The sequence below is a fragment of the Fringilla coelebs genome, assembly GCF_963513975.1.
Source record: "Fringilla coelebs genome assembly, chromosome: 6".
Taxonomy (NCBI): Eukaryota; Metazoa; Chordata; class Aves; order Passeriformes; family Fringillidae; genus Fringilla; species Fringilla coelebs.
Genome location: NC_140034.1, coordinates 23,678,473 through 23,704,404, shown reverse-complemented (window position 1 = coordinate 23,704,404; position 25,932 = coordinate 23,678,473). Strand labels below are relative to the sequence as shown.

At 38.4% G+C, this 25,932-nt stretch overlaps 1 protein-coding gene across 7 annotated transcripts in view; it reads left to right on the top strand.

Annotated features, from left to right (window-relative positions):
• LIN52 (lin-52 DREAM MuvB core complex component) overlaps positions 1-25,317 on the top strand; it is a 39,927-nt gene extending 14,610 nt beyond the window's left edge. For 2 of the 7 annotated variants that reach the window (XM_084208415.1, XM_084208414.1), the window contains one exon: positions 22,411-25,317. In XM_084208415.1, coding sequence (XP_084064541.1) covers positions 22,411-22,466 — 56 coding nt within the window. In that variant the 3' untranslated portion in view covers positions 22,467-25,317. Of the gene's footprint in view, positions 1-5,974; positions 6,077-11,027; positions 11,400-20,101; positions 20,259-22,410 lie in introns of those variants that run through there. The other 5 variants (XR_014616259.1, XR_014616260.1, XR_014616261.1 and 2 more) reach the window with 5 other exon arrangements.
• Positions 25,318-25,932: the final 615 nt, after the last annotated feature.

Here is a 25,932-nt window from a genome sequence, read left to right as displayed (position 1 = left end):
GAAAACTGAATGTAAGCTAGACTATAAGTCTTGCAAAAACATAGCATATCCATGTGTTCCAATATGGCTGGAATTTATGGCCATGAGATTTTGGGAGTCTAGGCCAGAGGAGTAACCAATTTATGTAAGATAGAGTGATTTTTGTTCTGAAAATGTTCTTATTTAGAAGTGCATTGTTGAATATAGCAGTGGGTCTGAGATAAAAATATCCCCAATGGGGTACTGTACTCCAGACTTCCAGGATCCTAACATGAACTTGTCAGGGTGCTGAGATATTTTGAATTGCCTCTGTCTCTACAGGAAGGTTTTACTGTGGCTTTTTGAGCTGTAGCTGAAGATCAAAAAAGGAAGCTTGATGCTGTTGCCAGCAGAGTAGACATACTACCTCTTCTCATCATATTCATTGCAAGTTTGTTCTTCACCTCCCCCCTCCAGTGAAGTGTTGGCTCTTAGAAATTTATTTTGGTAATAAAACATTACTTTATACTTGCCCATGAAAGCATGTTTGAAGGCTGTTTGTGGATTCTTTAAAGTGTCCAAGAGATTGTTGTTCCCTTAGCACACTGCAAACTTGTATCGTAATTAAGTCTGATGAATTAACGTGCAGAAAGTTAAGCTCATAACTTTAAGTGGTTAACTTAGGCTCTTAAAATGTGAACCCAAATCTATGGTGTGCTGCAATTCGGTTGTCAGTCCCAAAATTGTATGCTTCAATGGGTTTTGGTTCCGAGAAAATGGGTGAATTTATTCTTGCTATTTTTGGTCACAATGAGGAGATAATAAAGTTGTGCTTACTGCTTTTCACAGTTGTAAGTCTTGACAGTAAAGCCAAAGGATATAGTTTAGTTATTTTCTTGCAATTTATCTTACAACTTCTACTGTAATTGAGGAGGTGGGAATAGGAAATTCCATGCTGTGTAAGAAAAGATTTTCGGTTTGTAATTTATTTGTACTGATTGGTTGCTACAGCACAAGCACAAGAGTGGAGATAATTGAAAGGCGTCTAATAACTGATTAAGTGGATTTCATTTATGTACTGTTTTGAGCACTGTTTTAGTGAAGGCTTATAAGCTTTATTATAATATGTTCAGCAGAATATATTTCCTGTGTGGAAGTTATTTTACACTGACAGGGCACTTTCATATGGAGAGCTTTTTGTGTTATGAGGAATATATCCACATATTGTTTAACTTCACAAAGTGACAATTATTTTGGTATCACTATGCACGGTCATGTAAAATTTTACTTTTCAGGTATTTGGTGATTTTTTTACAAACATATGTACTATAAATAAGTATCTCTAAGTCCTTGCATGACTTCCCCCAAAACTATTATTACATTTTAAAGCTTTCCAAATTTACTGGCAATACAATAAATATTAGCTCCCATATCCATCAAATTAAAATGTGACTTCTGTTTTCTCACTTTGGAGTTTGATATGTGTTCTACTAAGCCAGGTAAAGTCGGGTTTGGTCAGTAGCTGGAGGGGATTCCATAAAGAGCCCAGGTGTTGCATTAAGCAGCATTGGTGCCCTTCTCCTGGAGGGTTGCTGAACTGTTATCCCATGGTAGCTCTAGAGGGCTCTCTGCTGTTGGAAATGTCACATTTCTAATGACTAATATGACAAAGGTCTTAATAACCTGTTGGTCGTTAAGGAACCCATAACACTTTTTTTGCAAATGCTACCTTCATTGTCATCAGCAAAATATAGCATATGCAATTAGAATCTAATTTTCTCCAGTGTCAATTAAAGGGTCTCATTTTTATTCTGAACTGTGTTGTACTCTGCCTGTAAATGTCTGTCACTTAAGTTACAGCATTTAAGTAGTGTAGGAAGTAATTTTTGTGTGTGCAGTTTGTGACGTTCCTTGTTAAGTCAGTAAGAGTGTGATGTTGGTGGCACTGACTGTGCAAGAAACAGAGAAAATAATCATCCCAGGCTTTATTGTAATCGTGCAGTTTGTTACTTAGTAGTAGCCTTAAAGGGATACAGGTATTGTTTCAGGAGATTTTGAAAGAAATGTATAAGATGGAGGATGAAAGTACACAGAGTAATTTTCAGCAGAGTAATAGGTGCTTGTCCTCAAGTTCTATGAAGGCATTAGAAAGGAAGGACTACCTTCTGGTGATACTTCTGCTTTTATTTGGATAACCTTTGGCTATTATACTGGGGCATGAATTCCAGTTCTGCTTGGTGGATGCTGGGTGGCATGCTGGGTTGGACTGGGTATCTATATCAGACTCGGTTGCATTAAAATGGATTTCAAACTGGTTAGTTTGAAAATCAGTCAAGCAGTTAAAGATTGTAATATTGTGTTCTCTGTTGTAATAGTAAATTTTATTTTCTTACAGTTTTGTAGGGTTTTTTCTGTATATGTGCCAGTGCTACGTTGCTTTCACTCAGTTGTGTTTTGAAAGCAGTGAAAACCCAGAATAAGTAGGAGTAACATCTGTGAAAACTACAAGACTAGAAATAACGTCTGTCTGCACTAGAAATAACTGCAACATGATTGCAGCTTATGTTTTGCAGCACCTTTGGGCATCATGGGTTGGATGTCTGTTATGGACAGTGCTGCAGTGTGCTGCATGATAAGGAGCTTACATATTGAGGGAGTGAAAATAACATGGAGTTTGATGCTCTGTGAGCTTCCCAGTTGAAACCATGCACGAGTGTCCTATTTTTACTCACTGGTGAGTTCTGTCTTGGGTATTCTGCAAACCTCTTGTTTGAAATCACCCTTGTGAATTTACTGCTGAAGGGGGAAAAGGTGAAGTATGGGTAGACTCAGAAAAGGAAGAGGTTGTTTTATTTTCACTGTTAGCATTTGCAGTTCCCCAAGCAATGAGGGCTGCAGAAATTGGCTTTTGAGAGCCACAACTTGATTAGATGTTTGGGTCTGTTGTAAAATCCTGTGGTGTCTTCCTCTTGTGCCAGGTGAAAATCCTCCTTATACAGGAAGGGTGTTGAGAAATCTTTCCTGTAAATATTGTGTCTTTTTCCTTCTTCTAGGAACTACATTACATAGTAGGAAAAATACACTGAATCACTCTTATTTGAGGAAAACACAAACTAATAACAATTAAGCTATTGATTACTTTTTCAGGCAGTAAAAAGATGCTTCTTCCAGGATTCATTTCCCCATGCCATTCTTGACTTCAAACACGTGCAACTTACAAGTTCTGGTTTTAGATGAATTCAAATGCTCAGTCCTCCTAGCATTTTGGATTTATTTATTGCATGTACTACATCTTTTCATGTCTAACCACTGTAATTTGAGAAGAAATAATATATTTTTTATTTAAGGTTATGGGTTGTACTAGTTCAGTGGAAGTGGGGATTTTATATATTTTAATGCGCTACTGCAATTTTTGTGTAATGGAATCTTATATTAAAACCTTTTATGTCACTATTGAGATTTTGCTTGTAAACTCAGAGGATATAGGTGTAGCCAGTTTTAAACTACATAAGATTTTGCAATGCTTTTTGAAATATATTTTCAAGTAATTGTGATTGAACTGAAATATTTTCTGTGAGATATGGTATTGTGGAGTGGCATGTGCATCCTCTTTATGCTTTGACTTGTTAGTTTTGAATACTTTTGTAGTCAGTTAACAGTGTGATCAGAATACTGGATTGCTAAACAAAATGTCTCATGACAGTGTCTCAGAATTAGTGTTAACAGAAATGCCCTCAATATGTTTAAACACGCCTTCATCTATATTTCGTGTAACACTGTATATTGTTAAATCCTGTCAGTTTTGAGATCAAAATATTTTAGGAAAGACTAAGTCAAAAATACCCTTTTGGCTACTGCATCTGTGTGAGGGACATCCACCTGGTTTGGAGCATTTGAAAATAGAATCCCTATATTTACTGTGCTTACCTATGTTTACTTCCCTGTAGAGCTATTCAGGAAAGTGACCAAAGGCAGAGGGGGACACATTGAAAGTTACTTAGTACAAATTTGTATTGAGAAGGAAAAGGAAATAAACATTTTCTATAGTCTTCCATTCCTAGTTGTTTTCTGATTAAGTAGCTATGGTGGGTAAAATTCAGGTGCACATGAGTTTTGGAATTTCACTACACAGCTGACAGGGATAAAAACGTTTTTCACCAGTGGTAGGCTTTAACCTTCAGAGGCCTGTGTACATAAGCTTTATGTTATATGAAGCTGTATTCTAACTGCCTTAAGGTGTATCCAGTGCATGTACAAGTCTTTTCACTTCAAGGTCTGCTTTTTACTGATTACTCCATGTATCTTTTTTAAAAAAATAGAGAAATTATTTGTTAAATTGTTTTTAGCCATTTTCACTTTTTAGTAATCAGCAGCATCACTAACTTTTTGTGTCTGAGTTTGAATGTACAGTAGTGGCGTTCCATTATAAAAACTGTTTAGTTGAAATTATTATAGCAGAAATAATGTAAAGGTTGTAACAGCCTGCAGTTTTCAAAAAGCTGAACTTTCTGTGTAAATGCATATATTAATGTTACCTGGCAGTTGTTTTCAGCTCTGGTCTGAATGTTTTATTCAAACTTTTGAAAATGCATCTTTTTTCCTTTATTATTTTGCCCTAGTTTTGTTGCCCTGATGGCTCTGTTTAGTGAACTTTCTCCAGCTATTCCACACACTGGGCCATCAGTGGATAGTAATTCCCTAGCTGCAATGGGTGGCAGTACCTACTCTCTGAAGAGCTGGCTTGTGAATCCTTGTCTGAGGTTCTGGTCTAAATCTTTTGGCCATGCCAGGGTCACCACAGTGCATTTACCAGGCTGAAGTTGCAAAATCCTCAGTTGCCCAGGTTGCCTGGTGTTTCCCTGTTAGAATTCAGTGTGCCAGACCCACGGCACCCCTGTCTTTCATGAATGGAATTCAAAAAGACACTTATATTTCCATAAATAAATTAGGAATTCAGTGGCTTCTTCCGGCTAATCAGGGCAGGCTGATAAACCTTGCTAGCTGTTTAATAAATGAATTGTGACTGATTACCTATTAATATGGACGCCTCAGGAATTCACCCTGGGGGAAGCAGAGCAGTGAAATAGAGAGGGGCATGGCCCCCTGGGAAATCAGGGCTTCATGTTTGCAGCTTAAATATCTCTGTGAAGTATCAATAAGGAGGTAATTGAATTTTGAACACAAACATGAGCGCCGGATGGATGAAGGAGAGGGGGGCCCTGATCATCTCTTCATGCCCCTTCATACTCCACTCCCCTTCCCCTTAGAGACCACTCTAGTGAAGATAGATGCTAAATCCATTAAATAAAGATTAGACTGTGTCGTGGTAGAAAATGGCAGCTTAGCTAGATCCTGGGCAAATTGGGACCTTTAAGCAATACAGAAAATTAAAATATACATTTTTAACAAGTGTGCTGTCGACACAGTAATAATGACTCTATGGCTTGTGGGGTTTGCTCACCTTTCAGATCTGCTTTTGTTTGGTTATATCACTTGCTCTTGTTTTGAAACCAGCCTGCTTGGTCTCTCTGAAGCAGAGAAGACTTAGGGGAAGGAAGGTTATTTTCCCACCTTGCTTTCTTTGGCACTTTTTATTGGCTCTTATGCTTATAATAGTATAGAAGATCAGTACTCTTTTATTTGAATATGAAAATAATTAACTTTGGCTCCGACACACTCAGTTGCATGTTCTGAAAAGTAGTTGGAAATAGTCTAGAGGAAGCATGGAGATGTAAATGTGATCAAACTTTTTAAAAATAGTTTTTATTTTCTAAGCACATGGTTTTGTTTTTTATTATTCCAGATCAATTTTTTTGAATTCTACTCTTATGGGAAAGATTAGTATAGGGGTGTGCATTGTGAAAGGTCAATATTCTTTTTTTGTCACACAATGAGTTGTAGAAAGACAACTGAAGTGGTGTTCAAAGGGTGACAGTGTTTCTTTATAATACTGTGTTAGACATAGAACACAGCTAGGCCTTCTTCACAATCTCACATGCCCTATTGTCTGTTGCAGAAAGTCAACAGATCTTCTTGGGTTTTGCAGGCAGAACCTCATCTGCCTGTACAAGTAGAGGACCAATTGCTATACTGAAGAGACTACTCCTACTTTTTCCAAGTAAGATCATCATTCTACAGAACAAAATCCAAAATTGTTTCTGTTTAATTATTTGGAACAAAAAATGAGCCTAAACTAATGCTTCCCTGGAGATAACTGCTGTTCCTTCCATCTAGAATTTTTTTTTCTTTAGTCTAGATACTTTTGAAAATGGAAAGGGAAGAAAAAGCTTTTGTGCTTTGCTGGATGTCTCAGTTTAAGACAAATTAGGAGTCAAACCACTGAATTACGGTGAACTGAGCCAATAGTAACATAGGGACTTCTATCTGTTCTTGCACAACATCTCCCTGATAACACCACTTCCCTGTTTTCAGATTTCCCTCAAATATTAGCAGTTGTGCCCAGAAAATCCTTGATGCTGCATCTTCAGCTTTAACTACTAAGAAGTGATCTCAGCATGTTCATTTTTTGTTTAAAAAGAACAGTAGATATTATTAAGTATAAAAAAATATTAACACACATGTGCCATTCTACAGACAGTAGTGAGCATATTGGGAATGCTTTGTCTTCCATTAACTTAGAGCTGCATTTGACATGGTTTTCGATTTGTTTTCCAGACTATCATCTGCTTCCACATCCTAGCAGTTTCTTCACTTGTCTTTTGTGACAGGTGTTTTGCATTGGGAATGTCTGCATTCTTTCATCCAGCCATGCTTCTAGGAACAAAAAAAACTTTGTAAGCTGGCTTAGCCTCAAAAATTCTCTTTCATGATGTTGACACCAAATTGAAAATGAACAGGTACCACCCCTTAGCTAAATTGCAGTAATTGATTGTGTGTGTGCTGGAGCCTGTCTCAATTGAAGAAGCCAGATCTCAGGCCTCCCTTGGTAAGGGCAGATTACACCACTGGGTTTACTTTGGTCAAGCATGTCAATCATGGGCTTCTTCTTTTTTGGGACTTTCTGGCCTTTGTTCTCCTTGCAGGGGGACACTTCCTTTCCTGAACCCCACCCCTCTCTCTCCAGTTCTCACTCTGCTATTTATAACACATCTAGTTTCCTTTAACCTTAGCTGGCCCCTTTCAAAGAAGTCACCTGTACCTTGACAGCCTATGTCCTTTTTTTTTTCTTATGCTACAGCCATTCCTTAGCCTTGTTGTATCACCTATGCCTCTGCCTGTTTTGGAAATTTTTCTGCCCTCTTCTTCCTGCTTGTATACTTAGACTAATTTTCTAGCTCAGGAGTCTTCCTTCCTTTGCATATCCCAAATCTAAAAGGAGTCTCTCGCTAATTTGTTCTGTAGCTTCTTCTGAAGGCAGGCATGTGCCAGGAACCTCACAAGCTTATGGCTTTCCATATTAAGGCACTTAGTGATGCAACATTTTAATTAAATTAACCAGAATTCGTAAATTGTAGATAGACAGATTTTCCAGATCATCTCAATATGAGCTTTTAGAGTGATCAACACTCTGCTGGTGTTTAATCCATCAGACTGCCATATGGAGTGTTGAAGAGTAGAATATCTGTTTATTAACAATTGTTGTTTTTTCACGTCAGCAAGTACGATTTCTGTATTTGAGGACCTAGGAGTGCAATCTGTTCCCACATCTCTTACATGAGTTATATCAACCTCATGCCAGACCTCATTTCATGCCAGCCCCTCTTTTTTTTACTCAATTTAGGTGATCCAATAGGCTGCCTAAATGGCATAATAGAACAAGAGAGTCATTCTGCCAGAGTCTTCAGAAGTCCTTTGGTTACACTATCACAAGGGCAGTGTGTTCAGATGTCCTTTATGAGAAATTGCAGATATCCATATTGTCTGTGATTTCTGTGAACATTTGAGACACGTTTAGTGAAGCTTTGCAATTTGATTGACCATAATATGTTATAATTCACAAAAGTCAGAAAATGGTTCAAGATCAAGCCAATATTTTATTCACTCTGAATTAATAAATACTTATTCCCAAATCCTAGGATATCTGGTGTTGGACTACTCTAGGAATAGAATTTACCTGTCTCTTTAGTGCAGTTGGCTGTTCCATTTTATTGTGAAATACAAGTCTGTTTCTACTCATTTTGCTGAATGAATGCTTTCCATTGTTGGTCTTTCCAATGGGAAAAATATTCTTCAGGCAAGAGGAAAAAAATCTTTTTGTGTTGTGATGTTTTCATTGCTCTTCTCAGAAAGAGGTATTAGCCGTACTAGAGTGGGAGAAAAGTGCAGTAAGTCCAAGCACCCAAGCCATAATCTAAATCCCATTTTTTGATATAACACTTATGGAATGAAACCTATATATCCACACAGTGCTTATCCAAGTTTTTATAATATTATACCTTTCTTAGAGTCTTTCACTCTGATCTTATCAAATCTTATTCCACTCACAAAGATGAGCTCCATATTTTGATTGTGATCAAAACCTCCATACATTACTTCACTGTTGTATCAGACCATTTCTCTTTCTCATCTTGTTTTTTTCTTTGTTGTTCTGATGTTCTGTATGTTGTGGGCTTTTATATGACTTTTGTGTTTCTGTCTGAAAAAATTGCTCTTTGGCGGAATTGTCTTGACAAATCTGTCTGCACTTGCTTAAGAATTTACTCAATTACTTTGAGTAATTGAGTTTGGCTTTGTGCACAGTTGATGAATGTGGCAGGATTTAAATCATGTTTTGCATGTGCCCCTTAAAACTCCTGAGCTCCTGGGATCATCCAAAACAGCCAGGTCCCCAGCATGGTGAAGCTGAGCAAGTTGTTCTTCTTCTGTATGCCTTCAGGCTTGAGTGAATCTCCAAGTCACACCAAATTATTATGCTATCTCCCACCTCTTCTGTTTGAATTTAATAAGTGTTTACACTTTTCCCCCTATATTTCTGCATAAGGTCTAATAATCCTTTCCCAGGAAGGAAATAAGTCTCATTCTCTATTTTGTAACTTTGGATACTCTGTCACTTCAGGCAGTATTTTGGTAGGAATAATTTGAGATAGTGTGGTATACACTATTCACTTCTGGAGAGCTGCTTATAAATCAAATGTTTTCTTCATGAGAATGTTGGAGGGGGGGGAAGAGGATTTCTTTGATTTCTTTGATTTTGAAAGGTAGTGCAGTTGTTATTTTACATCTCTGCAATTGAGAAGATAAATCGAAAATTCCTATTGACTCCCAACCCTGGAAAGAACGAGAGGGGAGAAAATCAGAAAACAAGTAATGGAAGCTAGTCAGATTAAAATTAGCAAAAATAAATGCTTTTTATGTAATGAATTATTTGATGTGGGACTTTCTGTCACACTGGGATTTTTATTTTATTTTTTTTACCAAATACTTAGCAGCAATTGAAAAGGAATCAGGCAATTAAATGGACAATGAGAACATTTTTAGAGCAGAAAAAAATCTAAAATTAAGTAGGAAATATCAGCTGTTTCAGGATATAAAACAAGCACTTAAGAAGAGGAGGAATCTTTCAGTAATAATTATTCCATATGTCTTCATGATGTGGCTCCCTAATTTATCTTTTCCTCTGATGTGTCTGATCTTGGCTGCGGTCAGACAGGATATCTGACTAGGTAGATTAAGGATCTGCCTTGCTCTATCAGTTCCTGTGCTCATTTACAGTTTTTATGACTCCAGAGCATACATTTCCTATTAAACAAGAATCCTATAGCAACTAGTCATAGATCCTATTTATATGTAGGATTTTGTATACAAGATTTTAGTCAGTGGTATAGAAGCAAATTCTGAGCATGATCTGAGTTACATCTCTAGAGAGAACATCATTATCAAACCTTTTTGAAGGTTTTGTCCCTAGTGGCAGCTCCATAGAGCAGGTGGCCTGCATGGCACAAGCACACAGAGTCAGAAGCCTGTGTCTTACCAGACCATATAATCTAAAAATCGCTCAGCCTGTTTTGGTCTCTTAGGGAGATGATGACGATGTCACAGGACTCTTATGCTAAAACCTAATTGTGAACCTGCAGAGGACGTCATTCAACACAAATCCCAGCAGAAAAGGGCTGGGTGATGGATGTTTCTGAGTAGTAGGCCAAGCTATCATTTGGTTTTCAACAGATAGTTCTCTGGGTTGTCCTAAGATTTTCATGTCTAGTACCTGGCTTATTTGAAAATAAAGAGCACATAAATTAAAAAAAACCCAAAACACAGCTTACAATTTTTGTTTATTAATGTATGCATATAAAACTGAAAGGAGCAAACAGTTCCTTCCCTGTCTCAGGGCATAAAATGCCCTCACTCTTACCTGTGGTACTTGAGTTTCCTGGAACATTAAGCAAAGCAGTGGGTGGATAGAAGGTTAAAGGCAAGGAAACAGTGTTGAAAAGGAGTACAGCAAGTAAGTAGTATATGGGAAAGGAATGTGGGATTGTATATACATCTGTTGATTGAAACATGGCCAGAAGATCTAGGGCAGTGATGCATCTGCAATGCCACATCCAGTGATGTCCTCCGTGCCTGAGCATGAGGAAGGCATTGGTAGACTGGTGTGAGTTCAGTGGAGGGCCACCAGGATGATCAGGGGCTGGAGCACTTGCCCTGTGAGCAGAGGCCAAGGGAATGGGGTTCATTCAGCATGGAGGTGATCTCACAGGGACCTGATAGCTGCCTGCTAGAGCATGCAGAAAGGTTATTTGAGAAGATGGAGCCAGGCTGTGGGAGGACAAGAGACAATAATTGTAAATTGATGCAAGAATGTTTCTGACTGGAATCAAGAGAAAGCTTTTCCAGCATGGAACAGTCAAGTATTGGAAGGATTGTCAAGAGAGGTTGTGCAGTCTCCATCTGTGGATATTTTTATGGCTCGACTGGATAAAGCCTTGAGCAGTCTGTCTGTTCTGGACAGAACATTAACTGGAGACCTGCCAAGGTTCTATCAAATCTGATCTGTACAATCTTCCTCATATGATATTGTACTGTATACCTTGTTTGATATGTTCTCTTCTGGTAGATTAAATTTTCATCACTAAGCACTTTTGCTTTGTATCCTCATTTTATTATAGCTCTTCTACTCTGCTGTACCTTCCTGACTCTAAATACATCTGATAATTCCATTGTCACTGGATCATGGAGGCTTCAAAGTTTCTCCTGACTTCCAAAGTTTCTTCAGTACCCCTCAACCCTCAGAGCAGTGCTTCCAGTCACCAAATCTGTGGAGACTCTTCATGGACATCTTCATGGCAAAGCAGAGGCACTGCCTTCTGCTTTCCTTTCTGAGCTGTCCTGTTGAAGGTTTGCTGTCTGCTTTGCTGCAGTGCCTCTGTTCTTTCTTCTGGTAGTGGATGAAAACCAATCCTGTTCATTAAAAGATAGCAGTGTTGCTGCATTCAGCTTTCGTAAGAGAAGTACCTAATGGTAGACATGGCCCCTGACCAGTGGCATGCATGGACTGTAAATAAACATGAAGGGATTTTTGGTAGCAGATGCATACCAAAGCTTACTGGGCTACTCTCAGTAGACCTTCTAGAGCAAAAAATAATGATTTTTTGTTTTGTAATGATATTTTGTTTGGCTTTATTTCTGGCTTCTGGCATCTACTTTCAGGAGATATCTTCAGACTCCAATACCCTCTGTATTTGTTGGATTCTTAATATTTTCTTCAAAACTCACCAATACTAAAAGCATGAGGATGTTTATGAAAAATGTTCTCACATTTCCTTTTGGATCTGGGAGGGTATTTTTGGGTATTTTTAGCTCGTTAGCAGCTAAATTGTAATAATTGTAGCAGAACCTGCATTGTTTAGATTTTAATACCCATTCCAAATAGCCTTGAGTGTATTACAGTTTTGTTATCAAGTACATCATATTAACACTAGTCATAGATTCTCTGAAAAATAACTCAGTTATGAGTTAAAACTCAGTTATAACTAGGAATGAATAGTTTTCCACTATTCATTCAAACTTGACTCTCCTAGCATTTGGATGCTGTAAAATCTGTAACATTTCTAAATCAGTGCATTTCCTCAGGTGTCTTGTGACCAGCTTGGCGTTGGTAAAGATGGTTTTGAATTTCCTGAATCCTCTTTTGGTCTCTCAGATACTCCTCAGCTCAGGGTATTGCTGCCAGAAGAGAATTGTAGTGGGCAGAACACATGAAACTTATCAAGTTGAAATTACTTAAATTATACAACTATACCTTAAAATGCCGGAATAAAGCAGTCAATGAATATAGTGGGAAGGATGAGGATAGGGATAAGGGTAATAGTTACATGAAGTACCTTTGATTCACACAAAGGAAAGAATAAAATGATGGAGGCAGTTGTGAAGGTTTTGTTCGGCAGCCCACAAACTGCATATTGTTGGTCTTCCATAATTCTGTCTTTACAAAGCCTGAGAGTTTGACCTTGGAACACTGAGATTTCAGTAATTTGCATATATTTAGCTATACAGACTTTTTTCTTGGATTTTTGGAAAGTTTGGAAGTCTTCTATGTAATGTTATGTGTTGTGTTGTACTCATTGCAAAAGGAATCTTGGTTTACTTAATGTGCAAATCAAATAGTATTTTTCAGTCAAAACCCATAAATCTTTTCATAGAGACCTTCAATACTGATAACGCATTGTTCTGTCAAGGGCTGCAGTCATCTAAACAGAAAAATGTTTCAATAAGGAATCTTGGGATTATAAAACATTTTAAAGATTTAGTCTGCTCTTTAGAGAAAAGACATACTTCTGGACAAATAAATACAGACTACCATATTATGAGCTCCTTTGATCTAGATATCTCTTTCCATTAAGTTTTTTGGCGGTAGTTAAATTTTAAAATTCAGTTCTTCTTCACAGTTCAGACCATTGGCTAACCTATTGACAAGGGCTAGTTTCTACCTTTTGGAGGTCAAGGAAGCCGTACCGTTCTTGATCCAGTGCTGCAAGCCTCCCTGTAAACAAGCCTTGATGTCTTCTGATTGGATTTGTGTGCCCTGGCTTGCATAACCATACAGCTTGTATCCCAGTGTTATTAGCCAAAAGGAATATAGGGACTTACATAATCATTACACGATTATTTTTCAGTAACTGTACTGTAAATATGTAATTCTCTCTGCTCCTAATAACTCTTAATCCCTTTGTTTCTATTGGCTCCTGGGCTCAGATTTGGCCGTGGCCTCCATGCCCTGGCCACTGATAAAACTTGAAAAAATTGTTACTCTGAGGGTTCACCTGCTTTGCTCCCAGCAGCAAATACATGTTCCCCAGTGCAGGCAGGGGCACTGTGCTGTGGGAGCATGTGCAGCACTTCTGCCTCCCTTCCTTCTGAGAAGGGCCCATTCACCTCCAGAAACCTTTCATACCTGGTGTGTGTGTAGGTTCAGCACAGACCTCTTTGCTGAGCTTGTGTGTTTTATGCCTGTTCTAGTGCAAACAGTTTTGATCTCATTTCTGCATGTTGTTTGAGAAAGAAGATTCTTCCTTGAGATCCTGTGGTGAGAAAATCTAAATTATCAAGAACTCTTGATCCACTGCAGGTGTTGGAAGCCAGGAAGAGGTTATTTTCCTTTTGGTGCAAGCAAATAGAAAAAGGCCCTTTAGAGTCTTTCTTGTAAAAGCATGGCCCTATTCTGCTGTTTAGTTGTGATATCTGTGGGATTTGGTGGTCAGAGCTCTCCCAAGTTGTAGATCTTCCAATGATAACTTGTGCTAGTAAAGTACCTTTCAGGTATATTTGAAAATATCCTCAACTTTGATGCAAAATTGCTTTTCTTACAGTTTTTAATATTAGAAGTGTAACTCGGGGAGTTTTTTATTTCAGACTTACAAAATAGTTGAAAATAATTTTTCTGTGTTTAATTAGCTTCATGAGTCAGTGCCTGGTCTTAGGTCTTGACATTTTTGGCATACAAAATTTTCTTGTGTATTTGACCTTGGCTTTATTCCAGAATAAATATTTTAAGCTGCTAGTTGTGTGTAGTTTTTTTTTTTTTTCATCTTTGGTGTGAGTCGAGGGGGCAGACATAAGGAGCACTGAGGGAAGTGAAGTGTATAAACCACAATTAGAATTGCAGTGCACAGGTGTCTGTAGATCTTACACAATTGCCAAGCTATTTGTTTCTCAAATGATAGGGGCTTTGGGAGTGTATTTTGGAGAATAAAGGGAGCAGAAGGCCTTCAATTTGCATGTTAGGGTTGTGGGTTTGGTTGTTTGGGGTTTTTTTGTTTGTTTTTTTTTTTTTCAAATCCTGCTTTAAATTCTTCCAGACTTGATACATTTGATATCTTTACAGAACCAGCATATTGTATGGTTGAAAGTGATCTACTGTGGCTGGGGATGCAGTTTATAACTGCCTTCAGAGAGAAATCAGCATTGAAGAATAAAAATTTCTTGCATAATAGCTTTTCTTTGAGCATCAGATTAGGTCTTGTGGTTTAAAAATCTGAATGCCAGCATTGAAAATAAGATGACTTGTAATAATATTAAAAAAGAATGACTTTTGCATCAAGGTTATGGGTGAGTTCTGCTGCAGGCCCTTGAGGATCTTTTTGGGAAGAGAGGCATCTTAAATCTCTATGCTAGTCATACACAAAATATTATTGCAATGAAAAAATGGTGAAGTGAATAAACAGCAGCTCACAGTACAGGATGCATGATGTATCAGGAGTCCTAGTGTTCACTGTATTTTGCAGTTTAATGCACAATAATTTTTTAGTTCTGTATTTGTGTATGCTCCACTCACTGTGTTGGATCTGTATTCTTAGGATGTGAGGTTCCATTAAAAAATAAATAATAATGGCAGCCCCCGCTCCCCCCACGTGCACTCATTTTCTGTAATATGGTAATGATATCACCGTAGCAGTAATTACGGGTCATCTTCATTTCTTTCATCTCTGCTGCTTCTGATGGCTTCATTCCTTTGACGGAGAAGATTTGGCTCTGGGTGCTGTGATTATTTTGTTAAGCATTATTCGAATAGACAGGAGTGAGAGAAATTAATCAATCCAAATGCAATTAGCATCATGTTTAACCCAGTGATGGACGTCTCAAGGTGAAACAGCCAGGGGAGTTTCAGACATTATTATTCAATCCAGTGGCTCTTATCTAAATTATAATCAAGAGGTTTTTATTGGCTTTGCAGAGAGAAGATGTAACTCTTTCCCTGCTTTGGGGTCAAAGGGATCAGATCTTTGGCCCTACAAGATATTGGCTGCAGGCAGCTCCTAGAATTGGGAGGTACTGTAAGAGTTTACTGTAATATCAGGGTCACTCAGGACAAAATACCTGCACATCCTAGTATCTGTGGCCTGGAACATAAGTTTAGTAGCTCCCTGGTCATTGGCAGGGTTGTCTTTGCCCCTTGCATTTCATTGACTGACTTTGCCTATCTGTATGTGCATGAATATTGTTTGTAGTTTCAGCCTTCAAAGCTCTGTGAACAGCACAGTTTGCAGCTGAATGCAAACAGAATGGTAACCTCCTTGCAAGGAGGGAAATCTGGTTAGGAGAACAAGGTAAATTATTCTGCAGGGAAAGAATCTAATTTTTCTTATAGAAGATATAATGTTAGTATGTATTGATAGCAACAATAACATTTTTGAGGATTTCCTAATCTGCAGCAGGTCTGGTGTCACTGGATAATCCTGAATGATCTCTGAGATCTCTTATCAGGTATAAGATAGAACATGAGTACTATATGTGGAGAAAAACAAGGTGGAAAGAGGTCACGTGAGGATTTCACAATTCAGGAAGGCATTAGGTATTTGATTACAATTCTTAAGGCTCTAGCTAACACTCATGAAACTGTTTCAGTGGTTTAAAACTTTATCAGTCTCAGCTATTTACCACTTCTCTGTCAGAGAGGACTGTTCTCATAGCATAGTGAGAGGAGCAGTCTGTGTGCTCACCTGCTCCGATTCACAGCCTGGTTTGTGCGAGCTTTCACCTTCTTTGGCATTTCAAAACAAGCCATGCCAGACTGTGAAGTACAGCTGACGTAAGAGCACATTCTGCTGTCTCATTCACCAAGGGAAGGACACTGATGTTTTGTACCAAGGGGGTGTTATTATTTAAAAATGCTGCAGCAAGACTTGACAGCTCATCTTTCAGAGCCTGAATTCTAGCACAGTTGCTGAATCCTTTTGCATACATCTTGTGCTGGTTTTGGCTGGGGTAGAGTTAATTTTCTCCACAGTGGCTGGTATGGGCCTGTGTTCTGGATTTGTGCTGAACACAGGTTGATAATAGAGAAGTGGTTTTGGTATTGGTGAGCAGAGCCTTTCTGCTTCCTGTACTGCCACGCTGGCAAAGAGACTCGAGGTACATGGAAGGTTGGGAGGAGACAGAGCTGGAATGGGTGATCCAAACTGACCAAAGGGATATTCTAGACCACATGACATTGTGATCAGTGGATAAAGTGGGAGAAAAAAAGGAGGAGGGGAGGGATGTTCAGAGTGGTGATGTTTGTCTTCCCAATTCACCATTATGTGTGATGGGGCCATGCTGTCCTGGAAATGCTGAACACCTGCCTGCCATGGGAAGCAGTGAATCAATTCCTTGTTTTGCTTTGCTTTCTCTGTTAAACTGTCTTAATCCTGACCCACAAATTTCCCAGCTTTTACCCTTCTGAACCTCTCCCTGATTCTGGTGAGGAGTGAGCAAATGGCTGAATAGGGCTTGGTTGCTGGCTGAGGTGAAAGCACAACAATCTGTACTGAGGCTGTGATCCCATCTGTAAGGTGGGAGTTAAATTGCATTCAAGAATATTGTAAGGCTTGATAAACTTTGCAAGTGCTTTGATACTGATTACTGAGAGATGCCATGGTAATGCAAGCTTATTCCACCTGGAGGTTTACGCTGACTGTGTTGTCTTACCTGAGAAATGTATTTCAGGAATGTTAGGTGATTGCAGTGATCTTCAGTGTCAGTGTAGCGGTTCCTGAAGCACAGCTTGGAGTGTCTGCATGTGCCAGTTGTGCCTCCAGTGAAGGTGACTGACCTTGTTTTCACTAGCCACTGCTCTCCTGAGATGGCAGTTCAATGCTCTCTGAAATTGGGCTTGGGGTAGCATTCACTGGTAAGTATTTGTCAAAGGCCAACAGTCTTCAACTAGCAGTTCATTTGACACTTATATTAGGAAGTAGACAGCAAATAGCACAGTAATTGAAGCTTTTTCCACAAAGAAAGTGGTGTGAGCTGGTGCCAGGTGGTGATAGGATTTTGGGGGTCTGGTTTGGGATAGATCTTCAGGGACCAGCTTCTATCTCTCTGACAGAAGTTCAGATTATGTTGTCAGGGTAAAAATATTCTCTTGGTCTTTTCTGTCATATGCCTCTTTTTTCTTTGAGGGCTGTTCAATAATAATGTCAATCTTAAATATTTTTGCTGATTTTAAGTTACCTTTTTGCCTTCAACTCTCATCCCCGACTTATTTTTTTATTTTCCTTTCACATGCAATATTAGTTGAGCCCAAATGAAAGGTGTGACTTTGCAGTTGGCTTTCACAAGTTCAGTCAAGCAAAACTCTCACAGTCATTCACATTCCTCTAGGCCTTTTTTATGTCCTGCCAACTAAGAAAAAGAATCAGTGTCTTCTTATCCCAACATTGTATCTCAGCACATAAGAAATCATTTCTGATGCAACAGATTCTTGTGATGGAAGGTTAAAAACCAGAGAACTGTTCTGCTGTCTTTCTGCAATTCATATTCTTTGCCATAAAATGGTAATTTGCATTGACAGTGCTTCAGAAATAAACCTTTCTAGTTTTGTTTTCTATGTAGTCCAAGGACACAGCAGTATTTTGAGAGTGCATGATTAGTAGTTTAAAGGAATCCTTCCATGCTGAAAAACAAGTTCTTTAGCTACCATAAGTACAACTGCATGAGAGGAATAACTGATAAGCTAACAAAATATAACAGTGCCTAAAATAGCCTTTTTGTAGGCAAGAATGTAGCATTCAAAATGTGACACTGCAAGTAATTTCGGTGCTAAAAACATTAATTGTATTTCTGGGTTTTACTAGTAGCAAGACCTTTAGATTTCAGCAAAGCTACATTTTCAGGTCAGAGAAGGGATTCACAGCCAAATTTGTCCCATAAGTCGTACATCTGGGAGAGAAGGTAAGAAGTGCTTCTTTAGCAAGTGACTTCATATTAAAATATCTGTAATTTGAAGATACTCGCAGGCATTGTTTTGAGATTTTTAGGTAAGCCCAGAAGTGGTAAGCAGTGAAGGTATAATGTTCATGATGAATGTGTGATAAATACAGTTTGTCACGTATATCTTTTACACAGACTTTATCCCTGAGTGTGTTGTGGATATATTTAAGTGTATATTATGTTTAAGAAGTGTGCAAGTATGTGTGGTACTTAGGAGTCTCCTGGATGAAAGTTGCTTATGTAAGTCACTGTTTTCCTTGATGATTTTAAAGCAGTAAATCCTTCCATTATTTCCTGGCTATCTGGACCTTATGACACAGTATGTCCTGTGCTGTTGTATGTGTGAGAAGGCTTTTTATGGGGAGCAATCAGGCTGGACCCCAATCTCCAGTGCAGTGGTTTTTTTCTAATTAAATTGTCAGTGGAAGGAATATCCGGAACAGCAGTTTTCATTTTCAGTCGAGGAAAAAACATTATGAGTCTTTGTCATTTGATTAAAAGTTACTTAACCTTTAAATTGCTACAGATGTAAAGATAGCTCTGAGTTTCCACTGTAATCGCCTCCAAGTTAAAATCAGGAAAATCTTTGTGTAATGAAACCCATATGTCATAGTGAAAGGATGCAAAGCACTGGCAGAGTGGGCTGCTCTAGCAGGAGATTCTGTACCCAATCTTGTTAACCAGGACTGCTTTTGGTAATCCCTCATCTCCTCACTTGTAGGAAATCAATCTGTACCACTGAATCTTTTCAACCAGCAACTATAAAATTTACTGCAGAGAGGCAGCTTGGGGACAATTGTAGTAAAAACGGAGCCTGAGGCAACAAGGCTAAATGTGGGATTGAGGGATTGAAGTTCTAAAGAGGAGATTATATTAAACCTTATTCTGCTCCCCTATCAAGTAGAATTGTCTCTTCCTCCTTTCAGCCCTAGCCTTTCCTATCCAGTACCTGTTGTTGAGATCTGCTTGGCAGATCTATGCCAGGCAGCAAACTTAATTCCTACAGTACAGCATTCTCTATTAATTATAATGGCCTGATACCATTTTTCAGTGCATTTATCTGATGGAGTTCGTTCAAGCACTATTTCCAGAGCAACCAGTGCTGTTATCAACCTAAGCTGTTTTTTTTCTGCGGAGTTCAATGTCTTCCTTCTCCCTAGTAGGTGGGGTTAATTTGTATCCAAGTTATTGCAATGGTATCCATTGTTGATTTTTTCTATTGTAGTAGATGCACAGCATAGGCTAGGTTGTAAATCGTGACTCGTCATGCAGATTCATGTTTCTGTTTTGTGCTGCGCAGCCTCTGTAGTGTGTGTCTGCTGGTACAGTGAAACCTGTGCTCAAACCCTCTCTTCCCTTGAAGTCCATGGTTTAAACTACCATTGTAAAGAAAAAATCTCTGAGGTTTTCACTATAGTTTTGTTCAACCTTTTAATTAAAAAATCCACCTCTGTCTATTATTCAAATGGCTTCTGCTGGTCCCTTGGGTAGTTGCTTAAAGCTGGTTTTACCATCTCTCTTAGCCTGCAATCGTATTTGGAATGTGGGTGATGGTTTCTTCATTCACAAGCTCTTCCCTCACTCCAGCAAGCTCCCTAAGACCCCAATGGAAATTATATTCCTGTTATTATTAAGAATTCATTTCTCAGAAGCAATACTGAGCAGAGAAGTCAGTTTAATATTAGAGCCTTTTACTGTGCAAAATCTATCAAATCATATTCCAGCGCAGATTAAAAAGAAACAAAGGTGAAGGAATAGCCAAGATGTTTGAAGGCAGTACCATGTAGTAAAAATTTGGCCTGTGTTTACCAGAATACATTGAGCTGTGGTTCTTGGGCAAATGAGAGAAGCAGCTGAAGCAGAGAAGACAAGATTGTTAATGCTTGTGGAAACTTGCCCTTAGTTTGGCTGTGGTTTTTCTGTCAAATGAGGATGTTACTTCCTGGCGATTTTCATACATATACAAAGATAAAAGGTCCTTTTTCTTTTTCAGTTTGGCATCATATCTTTAAAAATAAAGCCCTGCTGCAAGCCTGAGTCTGTGAGGAGACGAGGAATACAGAATAGCAGAAGGCTGTCTCCTGCTCCTAATGGGATTTTGTAGCAGCATGTGCGAGTTTGTTTCAGAAGTCAGAAATGAACAGATGTTGGTATAAATTACCTCTGTGTCTGATGTCTTGCAAATTAAAAGCGCGGTTGGCATCACTAAACAATTTCACCAGGTTGGGGGGAGAAGCGGGTGGTGATTATTGTAGCAGGTCGGTAAGAATCTTTAAGCTGCAGCAGAACAGGATAGCAAGGATAAAGGAATGAAGAATAAAATGAGAGGTCTGTGAATTAATCAGAAATGTTAACATCTCCGATGACAAGTGAACAGGCAGGCACGTGCTCTGGAGCAACCTCCAACCCACAGTAATTTCACTCAGCACACAGAAGGAGTCTATGCTCTCTGCCTGATTTATAGGGTGCAGCCCTCTTTGGGGGAGCAGAATTGTCATGCATTTATATATCTCCTGTATGGGACTTGCACTGTGGAAAACTTTCCACTTTATCAACTGCAGTTCAGCTTATTTGCTTTTCTTGTTAAGAGTTTTAAAACCATGCACTATTGTTGGAGCAAGGCAGGAAGGTGTCAAAGAACTAAAAATCTATCCCAAACTGAAATTTAAAAAATATTTCTGTTTTATTTAATCATGTTCTTTGGGCATAACAACTTAGTTCCTGACAAAATACCAATCCTCTCCATTCTTCTGCAGCACCTTCTACCCCTGTGTCACTTCAGCAGCACTTAAAACATACAGGTTATCTTGGGGTTAGAGAGGTAGAGGTACAAATGAGTTCTTTTGTGGTAGCTCATGCTGTGCATCAGAAGCAGGATCCCAGGTGATATAACTCACAGCTGGAGGCATGAGGCAAGAAAACAGTGCAGTGATCTGCTTGAACCTACAGCCAGTCTGAAGCATTTTCCACTGAGGACTGTGGACTTTGCAGCCTACAAGTATCAGTATGTAACAGACAGGTTATATTCTCTTAAATACAATTAATTGTTTTACAGAGATTTTGCTGATGACAGTACCTCGGGATAAAATTTTGTGTAAACAAATTGGAATGTAGTAATTTAAAGAAGAGGCTTTAAGACACAAATTCTAACTTTTATGTAAACAATAACAAAATGTCTTTACCTGAGTGCACACCGAGTATTGTAAGCTGAACATTTTTATTACATTTTAGTTCTGTTCTGACAGATAATCAATAATGGCAAAAGAAAACCCAACATCAACAAATGCACCTCCAGTTTTTATGCTAATCTTAATTTCTGATGTTTGTCTCAGTAGAGAAGTCAGGAGTTGAATGGATAAAACAGAAAATGAATTCCTTTCTCCTTCTAGACTGTCTTTGAGACTAGGTTGGGAAACATGCATGCTTCAGCATTCCTGTGAATAAAACCCTCCATGTTTTGTTAATGGTCTTTGATACATTGCATTGTTATTGCAAGACAAGAACGGTATGAGGGCTGCTCTGCCAGCTTGTGAACTTGTGGGTTCTCGAGTCAGAAATGTCTCATGCAGAAAAGTGGCTGTGTAAACCCTGCTGTAATACAGCTACCAGAGATTGATGGTACTGAGAGTGAAAGAGAGACATACAAGCCTTGCCTTGCTGTATTATACATGGAAGGACTGACAACACAGAGAGAAAGAGAAGACCAAAGCTCTATAAACTTTATTACCCTATCCATAGATGAACTACATTGAAGGAATATAAACCTCATTATATTACAGCATCCAGGGACTGACACTGCTGAGACAGAAAATGCTGCCTAATTTCGGTTGAAGATCACATCATCCAGGGACCAATAATCCTGAAACAGAGAAAGAGGGAGTTCCATAATCTCTGACAGATTATAACATACAGGAACAATTGTGCTGAGATAGAGTGATGGAGATTTGGATTTCACCATTCAGAGATGGATGGTACAGGGAAAAGGAGGTGCTGCAAGAGCATAATGCAGTAGGAATAGAAAGCATAGATTGTATGTAATGAGACAGCCTGTGGGAATTATTGCTGAGTTTAGAAGATTCTAGACCCTGCCTGCATTTGTAGCATGTCAGGAATTCAAGCTGAAATGCAGTTTTATTTATTTTCCACCTTAATAGATAAATAAAATAATTATTAGTTTGGGTACAAGCACAAATCTAAATGAATGGTTAGAATATGTTATACAATTATACAGATTATACAATTGTTTGAGTTTCTTGGCTTTTTAAAAAATACTGATTCCTTTTTCCTCCCTTGTGATTTCAGCCAGAGAAATGACTCGAGGGAAATTCCTGAACATCCTAGAGAAACCCAAAAAGTAGCTGCATCTAACATTTGGACGAAAATACCCCAACTAAGTCATTTAATGTACTGCAGATCCAGATGAAGCCCAGAAAGTCTAAGAAGAACAAAGCTCTTGCTCTAGACCTGCAGAAGCAAGCATCTCTTTTTGCTTCCACAGCTCATCTCTTTATGGGGGAAATGTACAATAAGCACAGGTCACAGGGACTGCAGCTGGTTGCATTGGAATGCGGACTTCATCTGACCATAGGATGTCCGGCAGGAGGACTTGGCCCTGACGTGCTGTGACACAGTTACCTGTTTCAATCAGCAGTTCAAAGTGAACAGCCAGTGTCCTTATTCAGCTGCTCCCAGGGGCAGCCTGTTTGAGGTGCACAGCAGATCTGACACTGACCACTGTCCATCATGAGGCCTGGACCCTTTGGTGCATCTTTTGTCTTAGATGCATTGATTGATTTCCTGTGTGCGAAGCCTGTGCTGAAGGATTTGAGCGTAGTTTGGGGTGTGGATTGACCAGGAGCACTGCTCAGCAGGAGCACATACTTTTAGTGTAGGAGCCAAGTGCAGTCTCTGCATTAGATTCCAATTGCCCACTGCCTTCAGAGAAGCACATCTGGTATCCTAAGGAAGAGCTCCAGACCTTCAATGTGCCAGGAGCTTCATCTCACCTCTGAGTGGTTCTCTAAGTGAAATTGAAACTAACAGACCACAGGGAGTAAGAAGTGTTACTGTGTCTCCAGGAAGATATCCTCACTGAAGCTTTGGCCAGTACACAAAAACAGCTTTGTCAGTCCTCTGAAATTCTTTGCTTCTTGCAGGGCTAGAAACTGGCAAGAGTTCTAAAGTTGAAAGATGGTAATGTTCTAAGTTATCACTCCAAGAAGTGGCATCAGGACTGTCAGCCACATTCTGAAGATGGTCTGCCTATACAGGATCTCAATGTTTCTGAAAATAATGTTTTGTGGTATTTTTGATTGCTTAAAAACCAGCACCTCAAAATTTTCTTCTCCTACAAACCCAGAATTTTAAAGATAGAAACTTCTTTGAGCTGTTCCCTTTCAGAATACTGTGATTACAGTTTAATGCCTTTTTCTTCTGCGCTTCTATTCACCCCTTGTAAGAGGTATAGAGCATATTCAGACTTTTTGTTTTATTTAAGAGATTTTTTTTTTCATTCCATCCCCTTTCCTTTTCCTAAAAAAAACCATTTTAAGCATTAGTAAATATGTTCTTTTTTAGGATACAACATAATATTGAAACATAACATAACATAATGTTTTTTTTACCATGCAGGCTTTTCAAAACCTGTCATTTCTCAGGCTGTAGTCACATATGAGAGGAGAAATTATTTGGAAATAGTTCATGTAACAGGCTCTTCTTACAGTACGGCATTTTTCTGGCTTTGCAGAGAGAGGAGACTCTGAGTGTGTGTGCAATAAAGATGGGGAGATTTTTTTTTATAAAATAGACTTCTGAGTTTTACTGAATTGCTGGTGACCCTTTGGTTTGCAGTCTGTGGTTTTTGGTTATTGCCAGTCAGAACTAGGCTTGTTTTGAACAGCTCTGGTTAACTAGGTTTAAGTAGTTAAATCCTACATCCTGGAAAGACCCTGGACAAATTTAGAAATATCAGGAGCCTGATTTAAGACTTAACAGAGTTATTTCTGTCCTTCACACTTTGTGCAGGGCTGAGCTTAACAGGAACTCCATCCCTTGAGAACATGAGAATTAAGACAGATGAATGAGAAGACAAAAGTGGTAGTTCAGGAATAGAACTAAACCCCATGGTGCAAACTGATGTTGATGTAGCTTTAAGCATTGAATTAGAGATTTGGTAAGTTTGTATACTATGTATGTAATATATGTACACATATATGACACAATAGGGTACTTCATCTGTATCACCAGTATTTTTCAGAGGTTTCTTGGTCCAACACATTAAGGAATTGAGATCTGAAAGGAGGATAAAGGAAAATATATGAAAGCCTGTCCTGGAAGTATATGTGTATTTTCTGATATGTGTAGTAAGAAATTTCAAACTCTAGGTGGTTTTTAGTAACATATGTATGTTAAAAAAAAAAAAAAGAGAAAAATCTCCTATTGTTATACACAGTAGTTATCTACTATAGGGCAGCCATTAACATATGCTTTAGAATTGTGATATTTTTTGATTTTGTACTTATCATCTGTAGAGATGAGTCGATGATGTTATTTTTTATTGACAATATTTATATGCATTTTTGTGTGTTAGCCAGAGAAGTTTTTTTCTGTCTGTTATTGCTTTTTGGTTTAATAATATGCAAATGCAAACCTCAGAGGTTTGTCTGGGTTTCCAAAATAGCCCTCTGAGATGCAAAAGCTTTTACTTGGCCACTTAGGCAATACTCTGTTTCTCAGGCTCTTCTTCACTTATCTGCATGACATCACCTCAGGGTTTGGCCTGTGGATGTTCCATTCCCATCAGTAAATAAATATTTGTCAATGTACAAATGCTACTAAGGGGTTTTGTATCCTTTTGAACTCAATCTTTTCCTTCAGTCCTATCCCTCCTGACATCCATGCAGTTATCTATCTGTACAAGAAAATCTGAGTGAATTTTTGTTACTGATGGGAATGAAGAGTGTAAGAAAATCAAGATTTGGTAATATTAATCAAGCTGATGCATTGTTTTATAAAGTGTTTTCATGTATTCGTATAACAAATGTTACTGTGAGTTTTTGGAAGTAAACTCAATATTTATTTGGTTCCTTTTAAATGCCAGTGTTACACACATTCAGTTATAAAGGCTATCAAATGCTTTGCTATCTAATCCAGCTGAGAAGAAATTCTTGTTTGTTATGTTAATCATTATAAAAATAAAAATCTGTGTGCACTGGCAGTTGAATAATGTGATATTCTATTTAACTCAGTGTTTTGCCATTACAAAATCAACAATTTTGTAACAGTCCTGTAACTCACAGTTCTCAACTGTGATTAATATTTCCCTCAAAAAGATATCTAGGAATGACAGATTAGTGAAAATTGACTAATCCATCTTGGAGGTAACATTTGAACCTTATTCTGGTTTTACTGATTCTTATGTTATGTAAAAATGCAAGGTGCTATTACAAGTCAAATCACAAGCCAGTCTTATCTGTAATCTTCTCTTTGCTTATAAACAGTTGTAGAAGGATAGGGAAGGATATAAACAAAAGGCTTACACAGTGATTTTGCATTAGGGTAACTTACACAGCATCCAGCAATCTGTTTTAGTTGAATCTGGTCCACAGTAGACCCTGCCCTTCATAAATTTGTCTTAGTCCTAATTTTTCTGTACTTCTGACCTGAAAACTGCCCCAGGATAGTGAGTTCCATTATTCAGTTATACAAACAAACAAAAAAAAGGGCGGGGGGGGGGGGGGGCGCAGGAAAGTTGTTTTAAATCTGCTTACCTGATAATTCCATTTTGAAACTTTCATTTATTCTATTGTAGGAACAGTTGTTTGG